The following is a 21,771-nucleotide window of genomic DNA, read 5'->3' as shown; positions in this document are numbered from 1 at the left end:
AGTCCCTTATAGACGGTCACGTATCACTTCGATACTCAGTCCCTTATAGACGGTCTCACATCGCCCTGATACTCAGTCCCTTATAGACGGTCTCACATCACCCTGATACTCAGTCCCTTATAGACGGTCTCACATCACCTTGATACTCAAGTCCCTTATAGACGGTCACGTATCACTTCGATACTCAAGTCCCTTATAGACGATCTCACATCACCCCGATACTCAAGCCCCTCATAGACGGTCGCGTATCACCCCGATACTCAAGTCCCGTATAGACAGTCTCACATCACCCTGATGTCCTTCGTACGTGGCTGAACTACCTCGAGGACCTTCGGTCGGTCCCTCAGACTCACTTTAAAACTCGCGGTGGCCGAACTTTTAAGGCAATAGCAGCAAAGCATGTGGTAGGCTCTGCCCGCACCCCGAAGGTTGGCTGATTCCACAGCATCAGTTACACTCCATCTCAAAACATACACGTTTACACTTACTTATACCCCCCCCACTTAAGCTCGCTGCTGTCACCCCGGTGCTGAAAAAACCTAGTCTTGACCCTGACATCCCTAACAACTTCCGTCCAATCTCCAACCTCCCCTACCTTTCCAAAATCCTTGAAAGACATGTTGCATCTCAATTAAAATCCCACCTCAATCTCCATAATCTCTACGAACCCTTCCAATCCGGCTTCCGCTCCAAACACAGCACTGAAACCGCCCTCCTAAAAATCACAAATGACATACTTCTCTCTGCTGACTCTGGCTTCCTCACCATCCTCATCCTCCTAGACCTCAGTGCCGCCTTTGACACCATCAACCACTCCATCCTCCTCTCACATCTCCATCACTCCGTTGGCATAACTGGCCCCGCCCCCTCTCCTGGTTTACCTCATATCTCTCAGATCGACATCAATTCATTGCCATAAACAACTGTAACTCCTCCACCTCCCCCGTCTCTCACGGTGTCCCTCAAGGGTCCGTGCTCGGTCCCCTCCTCTTCATCATCTACATCTTTCCCCTTGGACAAATCATTCGTCGCCATGGTCTCAACTACCACTGCTACGCCGACGACACCCAACTCTATACCTATCATCCAAGACCATCACCTCAGTCACCCACTCCACTCTCACCACCTGTCTAACCGAAATAAAATCATGGATGCAACAGAACTTTCTCAAACTCAACTGCAACAAATCTGAAATACTCATAATTGGCCCTAACTCGCTCACCCACTCCACCCAAACCGTCTCTCTCAATATCGATGGCTCCATCGTCACCCCCTCCATCAAGGTCCGCAACCTCGGCATCGTCCTTGACCCCACCCTCTCTTTCCTCCCCCATGCCAACCACGTCACCAAAACAGCCTTCTTTCATCTCAGGAACATTGCACGCCTCCGGCCCTCCCTGTCCCCTGCCACCATTGAAATCCTCATCCACGCCCTCATAACATCAAGACGTGATGACTGCAGCAGCTCCTCTACGGCTCCCCCAACAAAATCATCAATAAACTTCAATGTGTCCAGAACTCTGCCGCCCGTCTGCTCACCTCCACCAGACGCTATGAACACATCACCCCGGTCCTCCACCACCTCCACTGGCTCCCGGTCAAGTTCAGGATAGACTTCAAGCTTCTACTGATCACCTACAAAGCCCTAAACAACATGGCCCCTCCCTATCTTTCAGACTCCTCCCCCTCCACGCTCCAACCCATTGCCTCAGGTCCGCCGGCACAAACACTCTGAAGATCATCAGGACCAAGCGTCGGACCTGGGGTGACCGGGCCTTCTCGGCAGCTGCACCCCCCCTCTGGAACGCTCTCCCCATCCACATCCGTCAGGCTCCCACCCTACCATTATTTAAGCAAGCCCTCAAAACACACCTCTTCCAAATCGCGTTCACCTGCTAATCCCTTACCCCGATATGACTCATACAGCTTCTCCAGTTTGTCACCCCGTTTGTTTTTCTTTCTTCACGTTACTGTTCCTGTTTGTTCGTCTTGTCTGCTAACTTTTTGTTTGGTTCTGTCTGTCTCTTGTTCCCTGTAAAGCGTCTTTGGGTATTTAGAAAAGCGCTATAGAAGTCCAAATTATTATTATTATTATTTACTTAAAGTAAAATGTAATTTCACATAATCTCAATTGTCTACCCCCAGAATGTACTGGAGAAGGAATGGGTTGCTCTGGGTTGCTCCTGCAGGAGGCCCACTGTGTGGAGCATCATGTTCACTAAGAACACATTGTTATTTAGTTATTTGATAGTGATGTTTTTTAAATTTAATCCTCCCTTTATTCCACCTCAGGAGTCGAGTCCATTTTATTAAAATGCCCTTAATTTAGCCCCGGCCTTGTAACACGGTACGATACTAGGTGTGAGTTCTCCTCTGGCCACTAGGGGTCGCCCTGCATCTCCTGGCCGCCGCATCGTGACAGCAGCTGTGGAGCCGGGGCATTCTGTTGTTGTCTGTAGCACGCGCACACGCGCGCGCGCATAAGCACATTGAGCGTATTGGCCACGCCCCTCTCGTGAAAAATGCATCACCTCCGGTCCACCGGAGGAGTCTCGTGCTCGGACGTCAGCTCGTGCTCCCCGGCGCTAGCAGAATAATGGTGGCGCGCGGACCGAGGAGCTCCTGATAACCCGGTAATAAATGGGGGATTGGGGAGACTGGGAATCCGCCTCGCGCACGACGACTCCGTCCGTTTCTACCGGGGATTTAACGGAGGAGGACACACCGAGGACTCGCTCTCAACCCGGCCGTGACCGACCCGTTAACTGCCGGCGTGACGTTGCTCCCACCGCCGGTGATATTTGAGGGGGGGGGGGGCAAACGGACAAGGTAGGTGTGTGTGGTTCCTGTGTGTGTTTGTGCGTCTGTGTGTACGTGTCTGTTCGCGCTCGCGCACGTGTGTTTGTGTGTGTATGAGCGAAGGAAGAAGAGATAGTGGCGAAAGAGGGCGTGCGTGTGCGCGCGTGCGTGTGTGGAGGATCACACATTGATCTCGTACCAGCGAAGCCACATCCAAGAAATATGTATATGTATGTATATATATGTATGTATATATATATATATGATATATATATGTATGTATATATGTATGTGTGTATATATATATATATATATAAACATTTGATATATTTGTATTTCTATATAAACATTTTATATATCTATATATATATATACATTAATCAATATTATATATATAATATTAATTTATTTAACTATAATATTGATTCATTTATATATATTTATACATATCTATATATACATACAATGTTTATATATAGATATATTTATACACTCATTTAATATACATTATATATATAATATATATATATGTGTGTATATATAGATGTATATCTAATATATATATATAATTTTTTGACATATATAAATCGTTTGACGATGATTTATTTGATTGTGTGTTGTGTTAGAATTATTTTAGTGTCCCAGGTCGTGGACGTCATCTTCTAATGACTTTACTGTAGTAATATTGTGGCGACACCATAAAGACGCTCCGCTCCGTCTTGATGATGTCACAGCTTTTGTTCTTCAGCCAGACACCTGCACCACATCGTGGTTGAACCAGGACACGCGGATAAAAGCAAGGTGTGTGTGTGTGTGTGTGTGTGTGTGTGTGTGTGTGTGTGTGTGTGTGTGTGTGTGTGTGTGTGTGTGTGCGTGTGCGTGTGCGTGTGCGTGTGCGTGTGCGTGCGTGCGTGCGTGCGTGCGTGCGTGCGTGCGTGCGTGCGTGCGTGCGTGCGTGCGCGCGCGCGCTTGTTTTAGAACGAATGAAATCCTTTATGTGGGAATGACGGGATTATCTCCCACAACGCTGCGTCCATTATTAATCTGGTCTGAGTGAGTTGGAGGAGGCTGGAGTCACATCTCGTCCGTTATAGAGAGCTACCGTGAGATCTCAACTTCAGGTTAAGTTGAGATCTCACCCCCCCCCCCCCCCAAGTCAGTCATTGGGTTAATGAGATCTCTCACACGCCGCCGCTCGTGTTAATTAAAGGAATATAACACTTGAGTGCCATAAATATGTTTTTCATCCCCACCTCGCGTTAACAAGTGATCCGGGGTCTTCATCTCAGCCGTGGGACCGCGTCAGCTCAGGCCGCCATTCACACTCCCTGTGGGAAGGAGGTGTGTCCCGGAGATGGTCAGTGCGTTATCGTTTTCAGGATCAGGTTTTATTGGCCAAGTAAGTTTACACAAACAAGGAATTTGGCTTGGTAAAGTGACTCTCAGTGTGCTTACACAAAATATACATTACAACACAAAACAAAACAAAACAGTGCAGTACAAAACAAACAATGCAAAACAGTGCAACGGTCTAAGAAGATTAAGAAAGTGAAAGTAAGTGACTTAAGAAAGTATATAGAAGGCGGAATGGCTATATACAGTAGCTGTGAAACAGTAGTGCCAGAAGAAGTGGAGAGTGCGAGAAGTGCAGGGATAAATATATAAATATATTAATATATATGCTACAGTGGGTTATTGTTTAGTCGTGAGACGGCGAAGGGGAAGAAACTGTTTTTGTGTCTGGAGGTTTTGGCGAGCAGTGATCTGTAGCGTCTACCAGAGGGGAGGAGTTTGAATAGTTAGTGTCCGGGGTGGGAGGAGTCTGCCGTGATGTTTCCTGCCCGTTTCCTGACTCTGGAGGTGTACAGGTCTTGGATGGTGGGCAGGTTGGCACCGATGATCTTCACTGCAGACCCGACTGTCCGTTGGAGTCGGTTCTGATCCAGTTTGGTGGCCGATCCAAACCAGACCGTGATTGAAGTGCACAGAACAGACTCTATAACTGCGGTGTAGAACATGGTCAGCAGCTCCTGAGGCAGGTTGTACTTCCTAAGCTGGCGCAGGAAGTACATCCTCTGCTGGGCCTTCTTGATGATTTTGTTGACGTTAGGTTCCCACTTCAGGTTCCGGGAGATTGTGGATCCCAGAAACCTGAAGGATTCCACAGCCAACACAGTGTTATTGAGTACGGTGAGGGGGGGCTGGGGGGCTCCTCCTGAAGTCCACTGTCATCTCCACAGTCTGAAGCGTGTTCAGCTCCAGGTTGTTGCGACCGCACCACAGGACCAGCTGCTCAACTTCCCGCCTATATGCAGACTCGTCATCATCACGGAGGAGGCCGATGACTGATGTGTCGTCTGCACATTTTAGGAGTTGAACAGATGGGTCTCCTGAGGTGCAGTCGTTGGTGTAGCGGGAGAAGAGCAGTGGGGAGAGCACGCCTCCCTGAGGAGCACCAGTGCTGACTGACCGGGTGCTGGATGTTGTTTCTCCCAGCCTCACCTGCTGCTTCCTGTCCATCAGGAAGTTTGTGATCCACTGACAGGTGGAGGCGGGCACAGTGAGCTGGGTGAGTTTGGTGAGGAGGACTTCTGGGATGATGGTGTTGAACGCTGAGCTGAAGTCCACAGCATCCTCATAGGTCCCTGGGGAGTGGAGGGCTGTGTCTACTACCGCGCACTTGAGCACTTCGAGCACTGACTTTCAGTGCTCGAAGTGCTCGAAGTGCGCCACACTGACAAAACCAGCAGAATTCAGTGCACTGAAAGTACCCGGATGGTGCACTGCAAACGGGCCAAAAATGTAGTGTAAAACGATGGACACTACTCGCACTAAGCGGCCGCCATCTTGGCGACGTAGCGGAAGAGGAGGAGCCATTTCGCCAGCTTTTCATTTTATTTCTAAAACAATGGCGGACAGCACAAGCGGTGAACCACGAAGCTACAGACCGTAAATGTAAGTATCAGCGGTAATTACACATTGTACTGGTATTACAATGTACTACTAACATGCCATTCTCACATTAGTGAGCATACCTAGGTAGCATTAGATGCCATTGGATCTGCATGGCAGTTATGATAAGCTAGCTGGGTAATCCACCACCCGGCCAGTCCGACGAAGGTGCACTTTTATCGGACACTTTTCGCTTGACGAGCGGGGGCAGGTCGGCTCCAGCGGCAAGTCCGACGACAGATAGCTATGTCAGTCATCGGACAGTGTTAAACAACGGCTGTTCTGTTAACCAATCTAATAGCAATTTTAATAATGGATTAACAATGGATATGCTCAGTTTAATAACGGGTTAACATGACACCGCGAACGTTTACCAACACGCCGCCCGATAATTAATACCGTTACGATCGCTATCTAAGCTTGTCCTTCTTGAAATAATTGTAGCTTTCAATCATCGTTGTGTTGTTTTTTTAATGTCGTGTATGTATTAATTTAAATGTAATCGTGGTCTGGGACAGAGCACTGAATGGCTATCCTATTTCTGTTTCCTGCCCCAGAGACGTTTCCTGGAGGTGCTGCTGGTCCTCTGCTGCCCTCCCGACATCTGCATCTGGCTCCAATGACCTCTGGCACCTCACATCCACCTCCAGGGCCTTTAAGAAGATGGACCGCCATCGCGTCTTCAGTATCCCGAAGGACCTCTCCACAACACACCTGGCCTTTGACAGGCAGCAGTTGTAGCTTGGAGGTGGACAGGCTGCCTGAAGGGGGTCATGAGGCAGATGGGTTGGGACAGGCAGGGGGAGCCACCATCCCCAAGGATACAGTATCCTGGTGGAGGGGATGACTGCTCATAGAAGATGGGGCTGTTATTCAGGACCCTGGCATCATGCACTGAGCCCGGGGCCTGTCGGGGCCCTGGCCACCACCCGATAGGAGGTGGCGCTGGCAAGCCAAAAAATAAAAACTAGACGGGAGATCTCGGGCCCCAACCGTGGTCAGTCAGTGCCCAGCACAGCCATGAGGGCGTTGAATGACTCTCGGTGAGCCTGAAGTCCACCCTCATGTCACTGTGGCCATCACAACACAACGCCAGCAGTGGCATTGCAACATTGATACGGCAGCGCCGCCTGGGACTGGGTGGCTGCTGTAGAGTGTGTGGAGGGAGGAAGGAAGATTATATTAATATGTAAGTCATTTTATCAATAAAATGTTGTCATTGAGGTTTTGTAGTCTTTTATTGCGTTTTCTGATTTATATTAGAATTGATGCATGTTTGTAACAATAATTAATATGCCTGTGTGTTCAATTGCTAATTGATTCTTGTATCAGGGTAAACTTCACTACAACAGAGATGTGTATAAAAGTACAGTCAGTCAAAGTAGGCCTATTACTGTGTGAATTCAAGCAGATGATGACTATCATTTCAGTGGATAATTCTTAAAACTAATTGGAATCTAGGGACAAACATGTACAGAGTTGTCATGTTTTATTTCCATATGGTGTGTATGTGGATTGCAAAGAAGAAGGCTACTTCTGACAAAGATAATTGAGAATTTAGCATACCTAGCGAGGAGAATTTAATTGCAACTACTACATGAAGCTATGCTGTGAAGGTAAGGCAAAATCACAATTACATTTACATATACCATCTCGACTTCAGCCAGAAGGCGGAGGCTCCTGCCGCGATTGTGGAGGTATCGCAGTTTCCACATGGGGTGGAGAAAGGGGTAAACAAGGGACAACAACAGGGCAAGAAGTGCATTCATTTGGTCAGTTTAAGGGTTTGGGTATCGCAAGCAGATTTGCATATGTCACTCCCGCCAAGTGGTTAACGGTTAAGTGTTCCATTTGAGACAGCACTTCATCAGCGACGCAGTACACTGCAATGCAGTGCACTGCATTGCAGTGTACTTCGTTAAGTGCGCGGTAGTAGACACAGCCGAGGTGTTGCAGGATGGAGTCAGCCCCATGTTCACTGCATCATCCACTGACCTGTTTGCCCGGTAGGTTTTCCACTTGGAGTGAGACCGGGGAGTGTGGCCGGTGTTCTGAATGCAGAGTGGCAATGCACCTGTCCTACAAGCAGTTACCACCTCCTCAAAGCCCCCTTCCTCATCGGTAGCGTTAGCTAAACTAGCTGGCGTTAGCTAAACTAGCTGGCGTTAGCTAAACTAGTTGCCATTAGCTAAACTAGCTGGCGTTAGCTAAACTAGTTGCCATTAGCTAAACTAGCTGGCGTTAGCTGAACTAGCTGGCGTTAGCTAAACTAGCTGGCGTTAGCTAAACTAGTTGCCATTAGCTAAACTAGCTGGCGTTAGCTAAACTATCTGGTGTTAGCTAAACTTACTATATTTCTCTTTTCTGCTACTTTATACACGTTTCTTCTCCCTTCATAGAGGAAACATCTTTTATTAATTTTTTTCAGAGAGCATTGGATCAGATTAACAATGCAACATATAATCAATCAATATATTATGGTATTGGTCTATCAGTACGGCTTGATTGGTCCCCAGAGACCAGGCGCTGCTCTACACAGTAGTGACCCCTCTAGAGAACGACCCGGGCCCGTTGGACCAGGCGCTGCTCTACACAGTAGTGACCCTCTAGAGAACGACCCGGGCCCGTTGGACCAGGCGCTGCTCTACACAGTAGTGACCCTCTAGAGAACGACCCGGGACCGTTGGACCAGGCGCTGCTCTACACAGTAGTGACCCTCTAGAGAACGACCCGGGACCGTTGGACCAGGCGCTGCTCTACACAGTAGTGACCCTCTAGAGAACGACCGGGCCCGTGGACCAGGCGCTGCTCTACAGTAGTGACCCTCTAGAGAACGACCGGGACCGTTGGACCAGGCGCTGCTCTACACAGTAGTGACCCTCTAGAGAACGACCGGCCCGTTGGACCAGGCGCTGCTCTACACAGTAGTGACCCTCTAGAGAACGACCGGGCCCGTTGGACCAGGCGCTGCTCTACACAGTAGTGACCCTCTAGAGAACGAACCGGGCCCGTTGGACCAGGCGCTGCTCTACACAGTAGTGACCCTCTAGAGAACGACCCGGGCCCGTTGGACCAGGTGCTGCTCTACACAGTAGTGACCCTCTAGAGAACGACCCGGGACCGTTGGACCAGGCGCTGCTCTACACAGTAGTGACCCTCTAGAGATCGACCCGGCCCGTTGGACCAGGCGCTGCTCTACACAGTAGTGACCCTCTAGAGAACGACCCGGGCCCGTTGGACCAGGCGCTGCTCTACACAGTAGTGACTCCTCTAGAGAACGACCCGGGCCCGTTGGACCAGGCGCTGCTCTACACAGTAGTGACTCCTCTAGAGAACGACCCAGGCCCGTTGGACCAGGCGCTGCTCTACACAGTAGTGACTCCTCTAGAGAACGACCCGGGCCCGTTGGACCAGGCGCTGCTCTACACAGTAGTGACTCCTCTAGAGAACGACCCGGGCCCGTTGGACCAGGCGCTGCTCTACACAGTAGTGACCCTCTAGAGAATGACCCAGGCCCGTTGGACCAGGCGCTGCTCTACACAGTAGTGACCCCTCTAGAGAACGACCCGGGCCCGTTAGACCAGGCGCTGCTCTACACAGTAGTGACCCCTCTAGAGAACGACCCGGGCCCGTTGGACCAGGCGCTGCTCTACACAGTAGTGACCCCTCTAGAGAACGACCCGGCCCGTTGGACCAGGCGCTGCTCTACACAGTAGTGACCCTCAGAGAACGACCGGCCCGTTGGACCAGGCGCTGCTCTACACAGTAGTGACCCTCTAGAGAACGACCCGGCCCGTTGGACCAGGCGCTGCTCTACACAGTAGTGACCCTCTAGAGAACGACCCGGCCCGTTGGACCAGGCGCTGCTCTACACAGTAGTGACCCTCTGAGAACGACCGGCCCGTTGGACCAGGCGCTGCTCTACACAGTAGTGACCCTCTAGAGAACGACCCGGGCCCGTTGGACCAGGCGCTGCTCTACACAGTAGTGACCCTCTAGAGAACGACCGGGCCCGTTGGACCAGGCGCTGCTCTACACAGTAGTGACCCTCTAGAGAACGACCCGGGCCCGTTGGACCAGGCGCTGCTCTACACAGTAGTGACCCTCTAGAGAACGACCCGGGCCCGTTGGACCAGGCGCTGCTCTACACAGTAGTGACCCCTCTAGAGAACGACCCGGGCCCGTTGGACCAGGCGCTGCTCTACACAGTAGTGACCCTCTAGAGAACGACCCGGGACCGTTGGACCAGGCGCTGCTCTACACAGTAGTGACCCCTCTAGAGATCGACCCGGGCCCGTTGGACCAGGCGCTGCTCTACACAGTAGTGACCCCTCTAGAGAACGACCCGGGCCCGTTGGACCAGGCGCTGCTCTACACAGTAGTGACTCCTCTAGAGAACGACCCGGGCCCGTTGGACCAGGCGCTGCTCTACACAGTAGTGACTCCTCTAGAGAACGACCCAGGCCCGTTGGACCAGGCGCTGCTCTACACAGTAGTGACCCCTCTAGAGAACGACCCGGGCCCGTTGGACCAGGCGCTGCTCTACACAGTAGTGACCCCTCTAGAGAACGACCCGGGCCCGTTGGACCAGGCGCTGCTCTACACAGTAGTGACTCCTCTAGAGAACGACCCGGGCCCGTTGGACCAGGCGCTGCTCTACACAGTAGTGACCCACTAGAGAACGACCCGGGCCCGTTGGACCAGGCGCTGCTCTACACAGTAGTGACCCTCTAGAGAACGACCCGGGCCCGTTGGACCAGGCGCTGCTCTACACAGTAGTGACCCTCTAGAGAACGACCCGGGCCCGTTGGACCAGGCGCTGCTCTACACAGTAGTGACCCTCTAGAGAACGACCGGGCCCGTTGGACCAGGCGCTGCTCTACACAGTAGTGACCTCTAGAGAACGACCGGGCCCGTTGGACCAGGCGCTGCTCTACACAGTAGTGACCCTCTAGAGAACGACCGGGCCCGTTGGACCAGGCGCTGCTCTACACAGTAGTGACTCCTCTAGAGAACGACCCGGGCCCGTTGGACCAGGCGCTGCTCTACACAGTAGTGACCCTCTAGAGAATGACCCAGGCCCGTTGGACCAGGCGCTGCTCTACACAGTAGTGACCCCTCTAGAGAACGACCCGGGCCCGTTGGACCAGGCGCTGCTCTACACAGTAGTGACCCTCTAGAGAACGACCCGGGCCCGTTGGACCAGGCGCTGCTCTACACAGTAGTGACCCTCTAGAGAACGACCCGGCCCGTTGGACCAGGCACTGCTCTACACAGTAGTGACCCCTCTGAGAACGACCGGGCCCGTTGGACCAGGCGCTGCTCTACACAGTAGTGACCCTCTAGAGAACGACCGGGCCCGTTGGACCAGGCGCTGCTCTACACAGTAGTGACCCTCTAGAGAACGACCGGCCCGCTGGACCAGGCGCTGCTCTACACAGTAGTGACCCTCTAGAGAACGACCCGGGCCCGTTGGACCAGGCGCTGCTCTACACAGTAGTGACCCTCTAGAGAACGACCCGGGCCCGTTGGACCAGGCGCTGCTCTACACAGTAGTGACCCTCTAGAGAACGACCCGGGCCCGTTGGACCAGGCGCTGCTCTACACAGTAGTGACCCTCTAGAGAACGACCCGGGCCCGTTGGACCAGGCGCTGCTCTACACAGTAGTGACCCTCTAGAGAACGACCCGGGCCCGTTGGACCAGGCGCTGCTCTACACAGTAGTGACCCCTCTAGAGAACGACCCGGGCCCGTTGGACCAGGCGCTGCTCTACACTTGGTTCTGTTGTCTCTCACAAATACAAAGTCTTCAAGTTCAACGAGTTTACAGCGTGAACAAAGAGGTGAAGGTTGAGCGTATCAGATCGTCCTTTTGTTTTCTCCATGCGCACACACGCACACGCACACACATGCACACATGCACACAATCACACTTCCTTCCTGTAGCTGGGCTTGCTGAGGGAGACCTGAGCGAGTACAGGAAGCCAGCGTTGGCTTCTCTGGCAGAGAGAGAGAGAGGGGGGAGAGAGAGAGGGAGAGAGAGAGAGAGACATGCAAACACCACACTGACTGTATCTCTATGAAGGAGAGAGAGAGGGAGAGGGCGAGAGAGAGACATGCAAACACCACTCTGACTATCTCTATGAAGGAGAGAGAGAGGGAGAGGGCGAGAGAGCTTCTCACCATGTCGCCGCTGAGTCACTCTTACCGGCTGCAGAATGTGATGAGTCATCATTCCCCTCATCCCTTTGTAGTTCTGTGTTGGAGGATTTTGTCGTTTCTTGTGTTTTGGAGTCATGTTTCCAAACGCTTTTATTTATTTATTAACACCCTGGTTTTTGCTCAGCGCTGCAGATTTTTTTACATAGAATTTCAAACTTGAGAGACGTGGACGTCGTAAACAAGTCCACGATACGGTGTTCATCAGTATTCTCTGAGCTGAGTTTCTTCTCTGCCCGGCGACAGCCCGGCTCTCCCTCTGGAAACACACCTGTTACCTGAAGGCATCTCACATTAAAACATCTTTCATTGGCGGAACATTTAAAAGCGTTGGCGTCGGCCAGGTGGATTAAGAAGTTGACGCCCTTTCATCCTCATTAATTATTATCTTAATAAAATGTATCATAGGATATTTTTCAAAGCTTCTATTGAGATTAAAGAAACACAATTTTTTATACCATTTAAAAAAAAAATTCGATTGATATTTTGGGACTTTTCGTGTATTGGTAACTGCTGGGATCCCACGAGGCTGTAACAACACAGCGCCTGAAATCTGATTCTGCACAATCATATACAACTTGTCCTCATGGCGTGAGCTTCATCTTCAACTGCACGAATACAGAATGAACAGAATGACGTCATCTCTCAAACGTGGATTCAGGATCTGACCCGCAGCGTTACGAAAGAAGCTCCGAGATGTCGTCGCGGTCCCCTCGTCGGCATTCAGAGACGTCTGTCCAATAACCGTCTCTGAAGGAGATGCTTGATTTATTTTTATTCTTTTAATCTTTTTTTAAATTCATTTAATCGATAAGATAAGATAAGATATATACTTGTATTAATCCCCAAGGGGAAATTAGTTCTCTGCATTTAACCCATCCTTAGTTATTAAGGAGCAGTGGGCTGCAGTGATGCGCCCGGGAAGCAACTGGGGGTTCAGTGCCTTGCTCAAGGACACTTCGACTTGCAACTAATGGGGAGAGCTGGGATCGAACCGACAACCTTGGGGTTGCAGGACGACCCCCTTACACCACTGAGCTACAGCCGCCCAAACTCTGTGCATAAGCACGTGGGTTCGAGCCCAGCCTCAGCACCTGAGGCACAAGTCGAGCGCAACTAACTGACTAACGGAAGTAGTCAGAAGATTTCACCAGGCTTATTTGTAGTTTTTTTTTTATGCCTCCAAGGAGGATATTGATGAGCTTCATCAGCTCCTGAAAATAATTAAAGTTCTGTATGATTTAATCTTTTACTTGAATCTGTATTCAACCGTCTTTTCTAGAATTGGGTACCGAAAATATGGCGTGATGGGGAGACCGATGATGACCACAGCGGCCTGAACTCAGAGTAGTACCGCAACGATGATTAAAGTCTTGCATTCATAAAAGTAGGCAAAGAAATAACAAATTAGCCATTATAAACATGTTTAACCTAGCTCGTAGCTAGCAAGAAGTGGGTTTTTGCTTATATATATATATACTTATAGTTGTTGTTGTGTGTGTGTTTAGCCTTGCAGTGGGCTACAACTTGGGGTTGGCTTAAGGTGGCTGACGTTCTTTATTTTTTACATGTCATTTTTCGCTTACGCTTTTATCCAAAGCGTCTTACAATCCTGTTACATTCAGACACCGTAGAGCAGCTACAGGGAGCAATACAGGGTTAAGTGTCTTGCTCAAGGACACATTGACTAGGGCGGGGATTGAACCTCCAACCCCCTGATTGAAAGACGGACCTGCTACCCACTGACCCATAGTCACCCTATTTTTTTTTTTTTACCCAACGTGAAGTTAAAGTGAAAGTCCTGAGCACCAGGCCCAATGTCCGTGGGATTGAGGGGTTCCAAGCTCGCTGTGGTCATATGTCTAAATATAATAGTGTGATGACAATACCACAAAGTTATTTGTCATAACGTCTCAGGCCCCAGATGAAGGGGAACCGTGCTGCAGTACCCACAGATGGTCGACAGGGGGCGACAGAGGGCAGTTGTTAGAAGTCCTGAGTCTGGCAGATGTGTTTCAGCTCATCTGTATCCTTCTAATTTTGGTGAATCGAAAAGAAATGAGCAAGGAACACACACACACACACACACACACACACACACACAACTGATGACAACAAAATCACCTTGGTCATAGACCTCCCCCCCACGTCCTATTTAGTGTTGTTCTGTGTGTTTATGCCTTATGTAACGCGTCTTTGACTGTCTAGAAAGGCACTATATAAATTGTATTATTATTATTATTATTATTATCATATTGTTTCGGTCACTGAGGATGGCCATGTTGCATTCACTTGCATTAAATCTGTTGAGAAATACCCTGACCTGAAACCACATTACATCACATGTCATTTAGCAGATGCTTTTATCCAAAGCGACTTTCAATAAGTGCATTTCAACCTAGAGTACAAACTAAGAACAACAAGAATACAGGAAGTAACATTTCCTCAACATAGTCGAACTACAAAAGTACCATAATAAGAGCTATTTAAGTGCCACTGAAGTGCAAATCTGTGTTTTAATCCAGATATAGTCGGAAAAGATGTGTTTTCAGTCTCCGGCGGAAGATGTAGAGACTTCCTGATGTCAGTGGGGAGCTCGTTCCACCACTGAGGAGCCAGGACAGCAAACAGTCTGGATGTAGAGCGGTTAGCTCGAGGGGGAGGAGTCACAAGTCGATTGGCTGTTGCCAAGCGGAGGGAACGTGCCGGGGTGTACGGTGTGACCATCTCCCGGATGTAGACGGGGCCCGATCCGTTCAGAGCACATCTCTCTCTAGAAACGTAAAACATGAGCTAGCTAACGTAAACCACCATAGCCGCTCTCCCAAAAGGTGTGTGTTCCTCCTCTGTAAAGTAGAAACAAGGAAGTGTTTGTGTCATTTAATCTGGCAGCAGCTCCTCTGAGTCCACCCCGTCAGTCGCTGCTCCACCCTGATGGATGTCCCGCTGACGGAGGCAGGATGAAGAGCCGTTCAACGGCGGAGCGACTCCGTGGGCGACGAAGGCTTTTCCTTCCTCGGTATCATTTGACACGCGTATGAAAGTGTGTATCCCAAGATCTGTAAGAGACACACACACACACACAGCCGCTTTATGCTCCGACACGCATACTCATTAATGCATCGCTTAGCAACGGCAGACTGTTGCCTAGCAACAACATTACCAGCCAGCATGTTAGGTGTGTTTAAAAGTCACACTGTAGCGTGTGTGTGTCACTGTAGCGTGTGTGTCACTGTAGCGTGTGTGTGTGTGTGTCACTGTAGCGTGTGTGTCACTGTAGCGTGTGTGTGTGTCACTGTAGCGTGTGTGTGTGTGTCACTAGCGTGTGTGTGTGTGTCACTAGCGTGTGTGTGTGTGTCACTAGCGCGTGTGTGTGTGTCACTGTATCGTGTGTGTGTCACTGTAGCGTGTGTGTGTGTGTGTGTGAATAATTCCACTGCCAATGAAGCGTTCTGCAGAGTTGGCTCAATGTGCCGACGTGTCGATCCCCACATGGACCGTTACTCAATGGTGGTGTTTGTGGTGGTGGTGGTGTTTGTGGTGGTGATGGTGGTGGTGTTGGTGGTGGTATTTGTGGTGGTGTGATGGTTGTGTTTGTGGTGGTTGTGTTTGTGGTGATGGTGTTGGTGGTGTTTGTGGTGGTGGTGGTGTTGGTGGTGTTTGTGGTGGTGGTGTTTGTGGTGGTGGTGGTGGTGGTGGTGTTGGTGGTGTTTGTGGTGGTGGTGTTTGTGGTGGTGTTTGTGGTTGTGGTGTTTGTGGAGGTGGTGGTGGTATTTGTGGTGGTGTTGGTGGTGTTTGTGGTGGTGGTGTTGGTGGTGTTTGTGGTGGTGTTGGTGGTGGTGTTTGTGGTGTTGGTGTTTGTGGTGGTGGTGGTGGTAGCTGAAGGTGCTTCTCTCTCTCCGGGTCATACCAACAGAGGAAACATGAAGGTGACGGAGTGGTGTCTCCTAGGCAACAGCTCTCTGGATGGCTGTCAGGATGATGATGTCACTCGGGCTGCAACAACGAATCGATAAAAATCGATTATTAGAATAGTCGGCGATGGATTTCATCATCGATTCGTTGTGTCGCGTCATTATTACGGCACTCGATGTGTCGTGGAGATGTTCGTAACCAATCAAAGAGCAGAGTGGAGGCAGAGGACAGACCATAATGCTGCGTTGTGACAGCCAATCAGAGTCGAGCTGCTCCTCCGTTGGTGAATCTAACGGCTGCTCTAGTGGAGCTGAAGAGACATTCAGACGAGAGGTGAAGGTCATCGAGCTGTGAGCCTACGGGGAATGTCATGTATAAATATATATATATTATATTTATATATTAATGTTATGAACCCAAACACGAGGGCGTTGGATGTCCTCAACAAGTATGAAGCAGAACTAGTGGTTAGTTCTTCATGGTGGATGAAGGAGATGATAACTGTTTCCACGGAGATAAGCCCCCCCCCTCTTAGCCCCGCCCCCTCTAAGGCGCAAATGAACCACAAAAAGTCGGGCGAGTAAACTCAAGCGAGTAAAGCGTTGTCACTTCTATTTTTTGTATCCAATTCATCGATTAATCGGAAAAAAGAATCAGTAGATTAATCGATTATTAAAATAATCGTTAGCTGCAGCCCTAAAGTTTACATTCAGATGATGTCATCAACTCCCGTCTCTTGTGGGCCAGCTGATGCTCAACAGGACGAACACAACCAGAGCTCATCAGCTCATCAGCTCCTCTCCGGTCGCTCTGCAGACGTTCCCCAGTGGCGTCGGGTCTCGGTCCTCGACGCCTTTACCCGACGCCGTCGCCCGGTAACGGGGAGTATCGTCATGGTGACGGTTCTTTGGGGATTTTCCTGTGACGATGTGAGGATGTCGTACGTGTACAGATTATAAAACCCTCTGAATGATCTATTGGTATGACTTGAGGGTACTGGTTTAGACCACACTCAGGTCTACCCCCCCCACCCCCCCCTAGTGAATCTGCTACAGCTCTTTCAGAATGAATTGCTTTTGCCACTGCGGTATGTAGCTGTGAGCCTTTTCAACAGCTCTACAAGTCTGTTGATATTAAAGTAATTCCTGCTGACACGAATGCACTAAAACTCATTTTGTGCATTTAGAAATGTCTTAACTTTGCTGTCGCGAGGGATGGTCTCTTTTGGTTTTTTTCGATACCGGTGCTAAACCGGTACTTTTACAACGATACCGGTAGCTAAACGGTGCCTGAACCAAGCACAAAACGACGATTGACAATGACGACATTAAAAACCTCTTCGGCCAGATTCCCTCTAAAAGCCGTTCTCATGGAGCACTGACAAGAAAACGGATAGCACTGTCGCGCTCATAGCTAGCGCAAGCTACGAGCTAGCTTAAACATGATTATAATGGCTAATTTATTATTTGTTGGCCTACTTTTATGAATGCAAGACTTGCAATCAACTAGACGGTACTACTACAACGGAAAAAGGAGCTCTGAAGAAATAGGAGCAGCAACAAGTAGGGATGGGTATCGTTTTTCTTTTCTTCCTATACCGGTGCTAAACCGGTACTTTTTAAAACGATACCAGTGCCTGAACAATACTTAAAGAAGAAGAAGCACAAAACGACGATTGACAATGAGGACATTAAAAACCTCTTCGGCCAGATTCCCTGTAGAAGCCGTTCTCATGGAGCACTGACGACAACGCGGATATCAGACTGTCGCACTCGTAGCTTGTCGCTAGCGCTGGCTACGAGCTAGATTAAACATGGTTATAATGGCTAATTTATTATTTGTTGGCCTACTTTTATGAATGCAAGACTTTAATCAACGTTCCGGAGTCCTCCTCTGAGTTCAGGCTGCTCTGGTCATCATCAGTCTCCACGTTTTCAGGGGTCCGGTCTCCCCATCGCGCCATATTGGCACCGGCTCTCGGTACCCAACCCTAGCAACGAGGTGACATCTTAGTCAAATCACCAGGAACTGGTGCGGCAGAGTTGTATGCAAAATCTCCATGTTAATCTCTCTCCTCAGGGCGTGTTGACGGGCAGTGTCGCTGTGTGTGTTTCCAACATGTTCCGGAACAGCCTGAAGATGTTGCTGGGAGGTAAAACCCGCAAGAACAGCGGTCAGTACGTCACTCGTCGGGAGCTATGCTGTGGATCTGTTCCCCCGGTGGTCTCCAGGATTTTAATACGGAGCCTCTTTCGATTTCCAAATTCTCTTTTGATTCCCAACAGGCGTTGGCGTGGAGTTGGAGGGATCGGAGGTCGGCGTGATGGAAGGATTCAGTCGCTCGCTCCCGTCGTCTCCCCTCCTCAACATTCGTCTGGTGAACAGAGCCGGTAGGAACGTCTCTCCTGTCTGAATGCGGTCAGCCTGGAGCCCTCACATTCGAGTTGACTCGCTGGACTATTGGTGGCTTTTCGATTCATTCGTGCCTTAGAGGGGGCGGGGCTTATCTCTGTAGCTTTACTCCGTAGAAACAGTTTTCATCTCCTTCATCCAGCTTCATACTTGTGTTTGGGTTCATAACATCAATATATATATATATTAGGGCTGTCAATCGATTAAAAAAATTTAACTAATTAATCGCACATTTTGAAATTCATTAATCGCGATTAATTGCAATTAAAAGTTAAAAGTTCATTCTTTTTAAAGACTAAACTTCACACAGAGCTGTGTTTTCAAAGAGACTCCTACCTATAAAGTGCCAGCGAGGTATTTAATATTGTGGATGATAAATTGTTTCTTCAGTGAAACATCAGATTAGTAAAAAGAAAGAAGTATATTGAGACCCCATTGGTCCTGTCATCTTTAACACTGAACAGCAGAACCAGTGGCCTTGGTGACTGACTGACATTCAAATATGTCACGTTCACCCTCTGGAGGCTGGGGGCATTTTATACATTTTACAAACAAAATTAAATTCACCTTTTAAAGGCTTTTGCATATGACACACCCCCACGTGTTCTACATCAAACATTCCAGAACAATCTCAGCTCTATTCAATGAGGCTCAGTTGTCCTGGTGCCGTGTTCCTCTGCTCTCTGACTGACAGGCTGCTAATGAGCCTCACCTGTGAGGTGGGAGGTCCTTTGTGATTTACTGAGTGTTCATTGGTTGTTTTTTCCCCAAAATGTTGACAGACAAACGGATTGACCAATCACGGTGAAGGTTTCGTGTGACGAGTTCTTCACGCCGTCCCTCGACACGTCGCTCTCGTTCCTCTGTGTATCAGAGGGGGAGACGGGAGGAAGGAGGAGCAGGAGGAAACCCGACTGATTCATCCACAAGTTAAACTCATTTATGATCCTTATTTTCGCGGAGAAATAATTGTTTTAAAAACGGAAACAGTGTTAAACCGTACTGCCGCGGCTTGACACTCGGTTTGAGTGTAAAAACTTCAACGAACACCGGAAGTAAACAAAGTTGCGTTAATTGCGTTAAAATATTTTAATGCGTTAACGCGGCCAAATTAATAGAATTTATTATTTTATTTCAAGGGGAAATTAGTCGTTCTGCACTTTATCCATAGTTTTATTGGCTATGCAGTGCGCTGCGAGCCAAGCGGGAGCGCCAACTGGCTCAAGGACAACTTGCACTGAGACTACTGGGGGGGGAGAGCCACCCATACCAGCAACCCTGCGGACTGGGACGCCCCTCTACCGAGCTAAAGCCGCCCCATCTTTTTTTTTTTTTTTTCATAGATTAACGCGTTAACGCTGACAGCCCTAATATATATATATATATATATATTTACATGACATCCCCCGTAGGCTCACCCAGCTCGGTGACCTTCACCTCTAGTCTGAATGTCTCTTCAGCTCCACTAGAGCAGCCGTTAGATTCACTACCGGAGGAGCATCTCGGCTTCGGGCAAATTTTCCGCCAAAGTTGAAATATATAAACTATATGTATAATTTGAGGCGAAAGAGGCACATTTTTGACGCCGCCCGGTGAAAATTCGCATCTATCGCAACCAGTCGCGTCTGTACATTGACGTTGCTTATTGGATCTACTCGCGTGAACAATCAGCAACGCGAGCAGGAGGAGCACGGCGGCGTGAGAGGCTGAGGGGGGCGGGGCCAACAGAATGACCCGGGTGGACGAGGACCTCAGCAATCCTCCGCACCCATTGGCCCGCGGAGCGAGCGCAGCACCTTCTTAAAGGCACCTCCCGACTTCTCTCGGGCTCAGTCACATCGGACGAGATGATTTACACATTCAGGGTCCGAATAGTGAAGAAGAATGATTGGCTGACGGGTCTCTGGGAGATTCTAATGTCCTGTATTCTGTCTGTTCTGCTTTCTGGTCTGAAGCTCAGTTGAAATAAACAGATTTGTGCTGTGATTTAATTTCAGTTCATGGATGAAAAGGATGTCAAAATAACTAAATAATGGATTGTGAAATACTTCGCTCGCGGCTATGCTAACATGCTAACATTCTAGCTGGTCCATTGGCCCTCGCTGTTCCTCTTCAAGGCACACTTCATCTACACACTTCATCTACACACTTCATCTACACACTTCATCTACACACTTCATCTACACACGCATCTACACACTTCATCTACACACTTCATCTACACACTTCATCTACACACTTCATCTACACACTTCATCTACACACTTCATCTACACACTTCATCTACACACTTCATCTACACACTTCATCTACACACGCACATCTACACACGCACATCTACACACTTCATCTACACACTTCATCTACACACTTCATCTACACACTTCATCTACACACTTCATCTACACACTTCATCTACACACTTCATCTACACACTTCATCTACACACGCACATCTACACACTTCATCTACACACTTCATCTACACACTTCATCTACACACTTCATCTACACACTTCATCTACACACTTCATCTACACTTCATCTACACACTTCATCTACACACTTCATCTACACACTTCATCTACACACTTCATCTGCACACTTCATCTACACACTTCATCTACACACTTCATCTACACACTTCATCTACACACTTCATCTACACACTTCATCTACACACTTCATCTACACACTTCATCTGCACACTTCATCTACACTTCATCTACACACTTCATCTACACACTTCATCTACACACTTCATCTACACACTTCATCTACACTTCATCTACACACTTCATCTACACACTTCATCTACACACTTCATCTACACACTTCATCTACACACTTCATCTACACACTTCATCTACACACTTCATCTACACACTTCATCTACACACTTCATCTACACACTTCATCTACACACTTCATCTACACACTTCATCTACACACTTCATCTACACTTCATCTACACACTTCATCTACACACTTCATCTACACACTTCATCTACACACTTCATCTACACACTTCATCTACACACTTCATCTACACACTTCATCTACACACTTCATCTACACACTTCATCTACACACTTCATCTACACACTTCATCTACACACTTCATCTACACACTTCATCTACACACTTCATCTACACACTTCATCTACACACTTCATCTGCACACTTCATCTGCACACTTCATCTACACACTTCATCTACACACTTCATCTACACACTTCATCTACACACTTCATCTACACACTTCATCTACACACTTCATCTACACACTTCATCTACACACTTCATCTACACACTTCATCAACACACTTCATCTACACACTTCATCTACACACTTCATCTGCACACTTCATCTACACACTTCATCTACACACTTGATCTACACACTTGATCTACACACTTCATCTACAAACTTCATCTGCACACTTCATCTACACACTTCATCTACACACTTGAT

The 21,771-nt window shown here is 48.8% G+C and overlaps 1 protein-coding gene across 4 annotated transcripts in view; it reads left to right on the top strand.

Annotated features, from left to right (window-relative positions):
• Positions 1 to 2,538: 2,538 nt before the first annotated feature.
• Positions 2,539 to 21,771, top strand: part of LOC130189300 (protein TANC2-like) — a 63,757-nt gene continuing 44,524 nt past the window's right edge. The window contains exons 1-3 of one of the 4 annotated variants that reach the window (XM_056408086.1): positions 2,539 to 2,829; positions 17,965 to 18,058; positions 18,171 to 18,275. In XM_056408086.1, coding sequence (XP_056264061.1) covers positions 18,004 to 18,058; positions 18,171 to 18,275 — 160 coding nt within the window. In that variant the 5' untranslated portion in view covers positions 2,539 to 2,829; positions 17,965 to 18,003. Of the gene's footprint in view, positions 2,830 to 3,545; positions 3,601 to 17,013; positions 18,059 to 18,170; positions 18,276 to 21,771 lie in introns of those variants that run through there. The other 3 variants (XM_056408087.1, XM_056408085.1, XM_056408084.1) reach the window with 3 other exon arrangements.

This window comes from Pseudoliparis swirei, chromosome 23 (assembly GCF_029220125.1).
Source record: "Pseudoliparis swirei isolate HS2019 ecotype Mariana Trench chromosome 23, NWPU_hadal_v1, whole genome shotgun sequence".
NCBI classification, from domain to species: Eukaryota; Metazoa; Chordata; class Actinopteri; order Perciformes; family Liparidae; genus Pseudoliparis; species Pseudoliparis swirei.
Note: the sequence above shows the minus strand (reverse complement) of the source record. Positions and strands in the feature narration are given on the sequence as shown.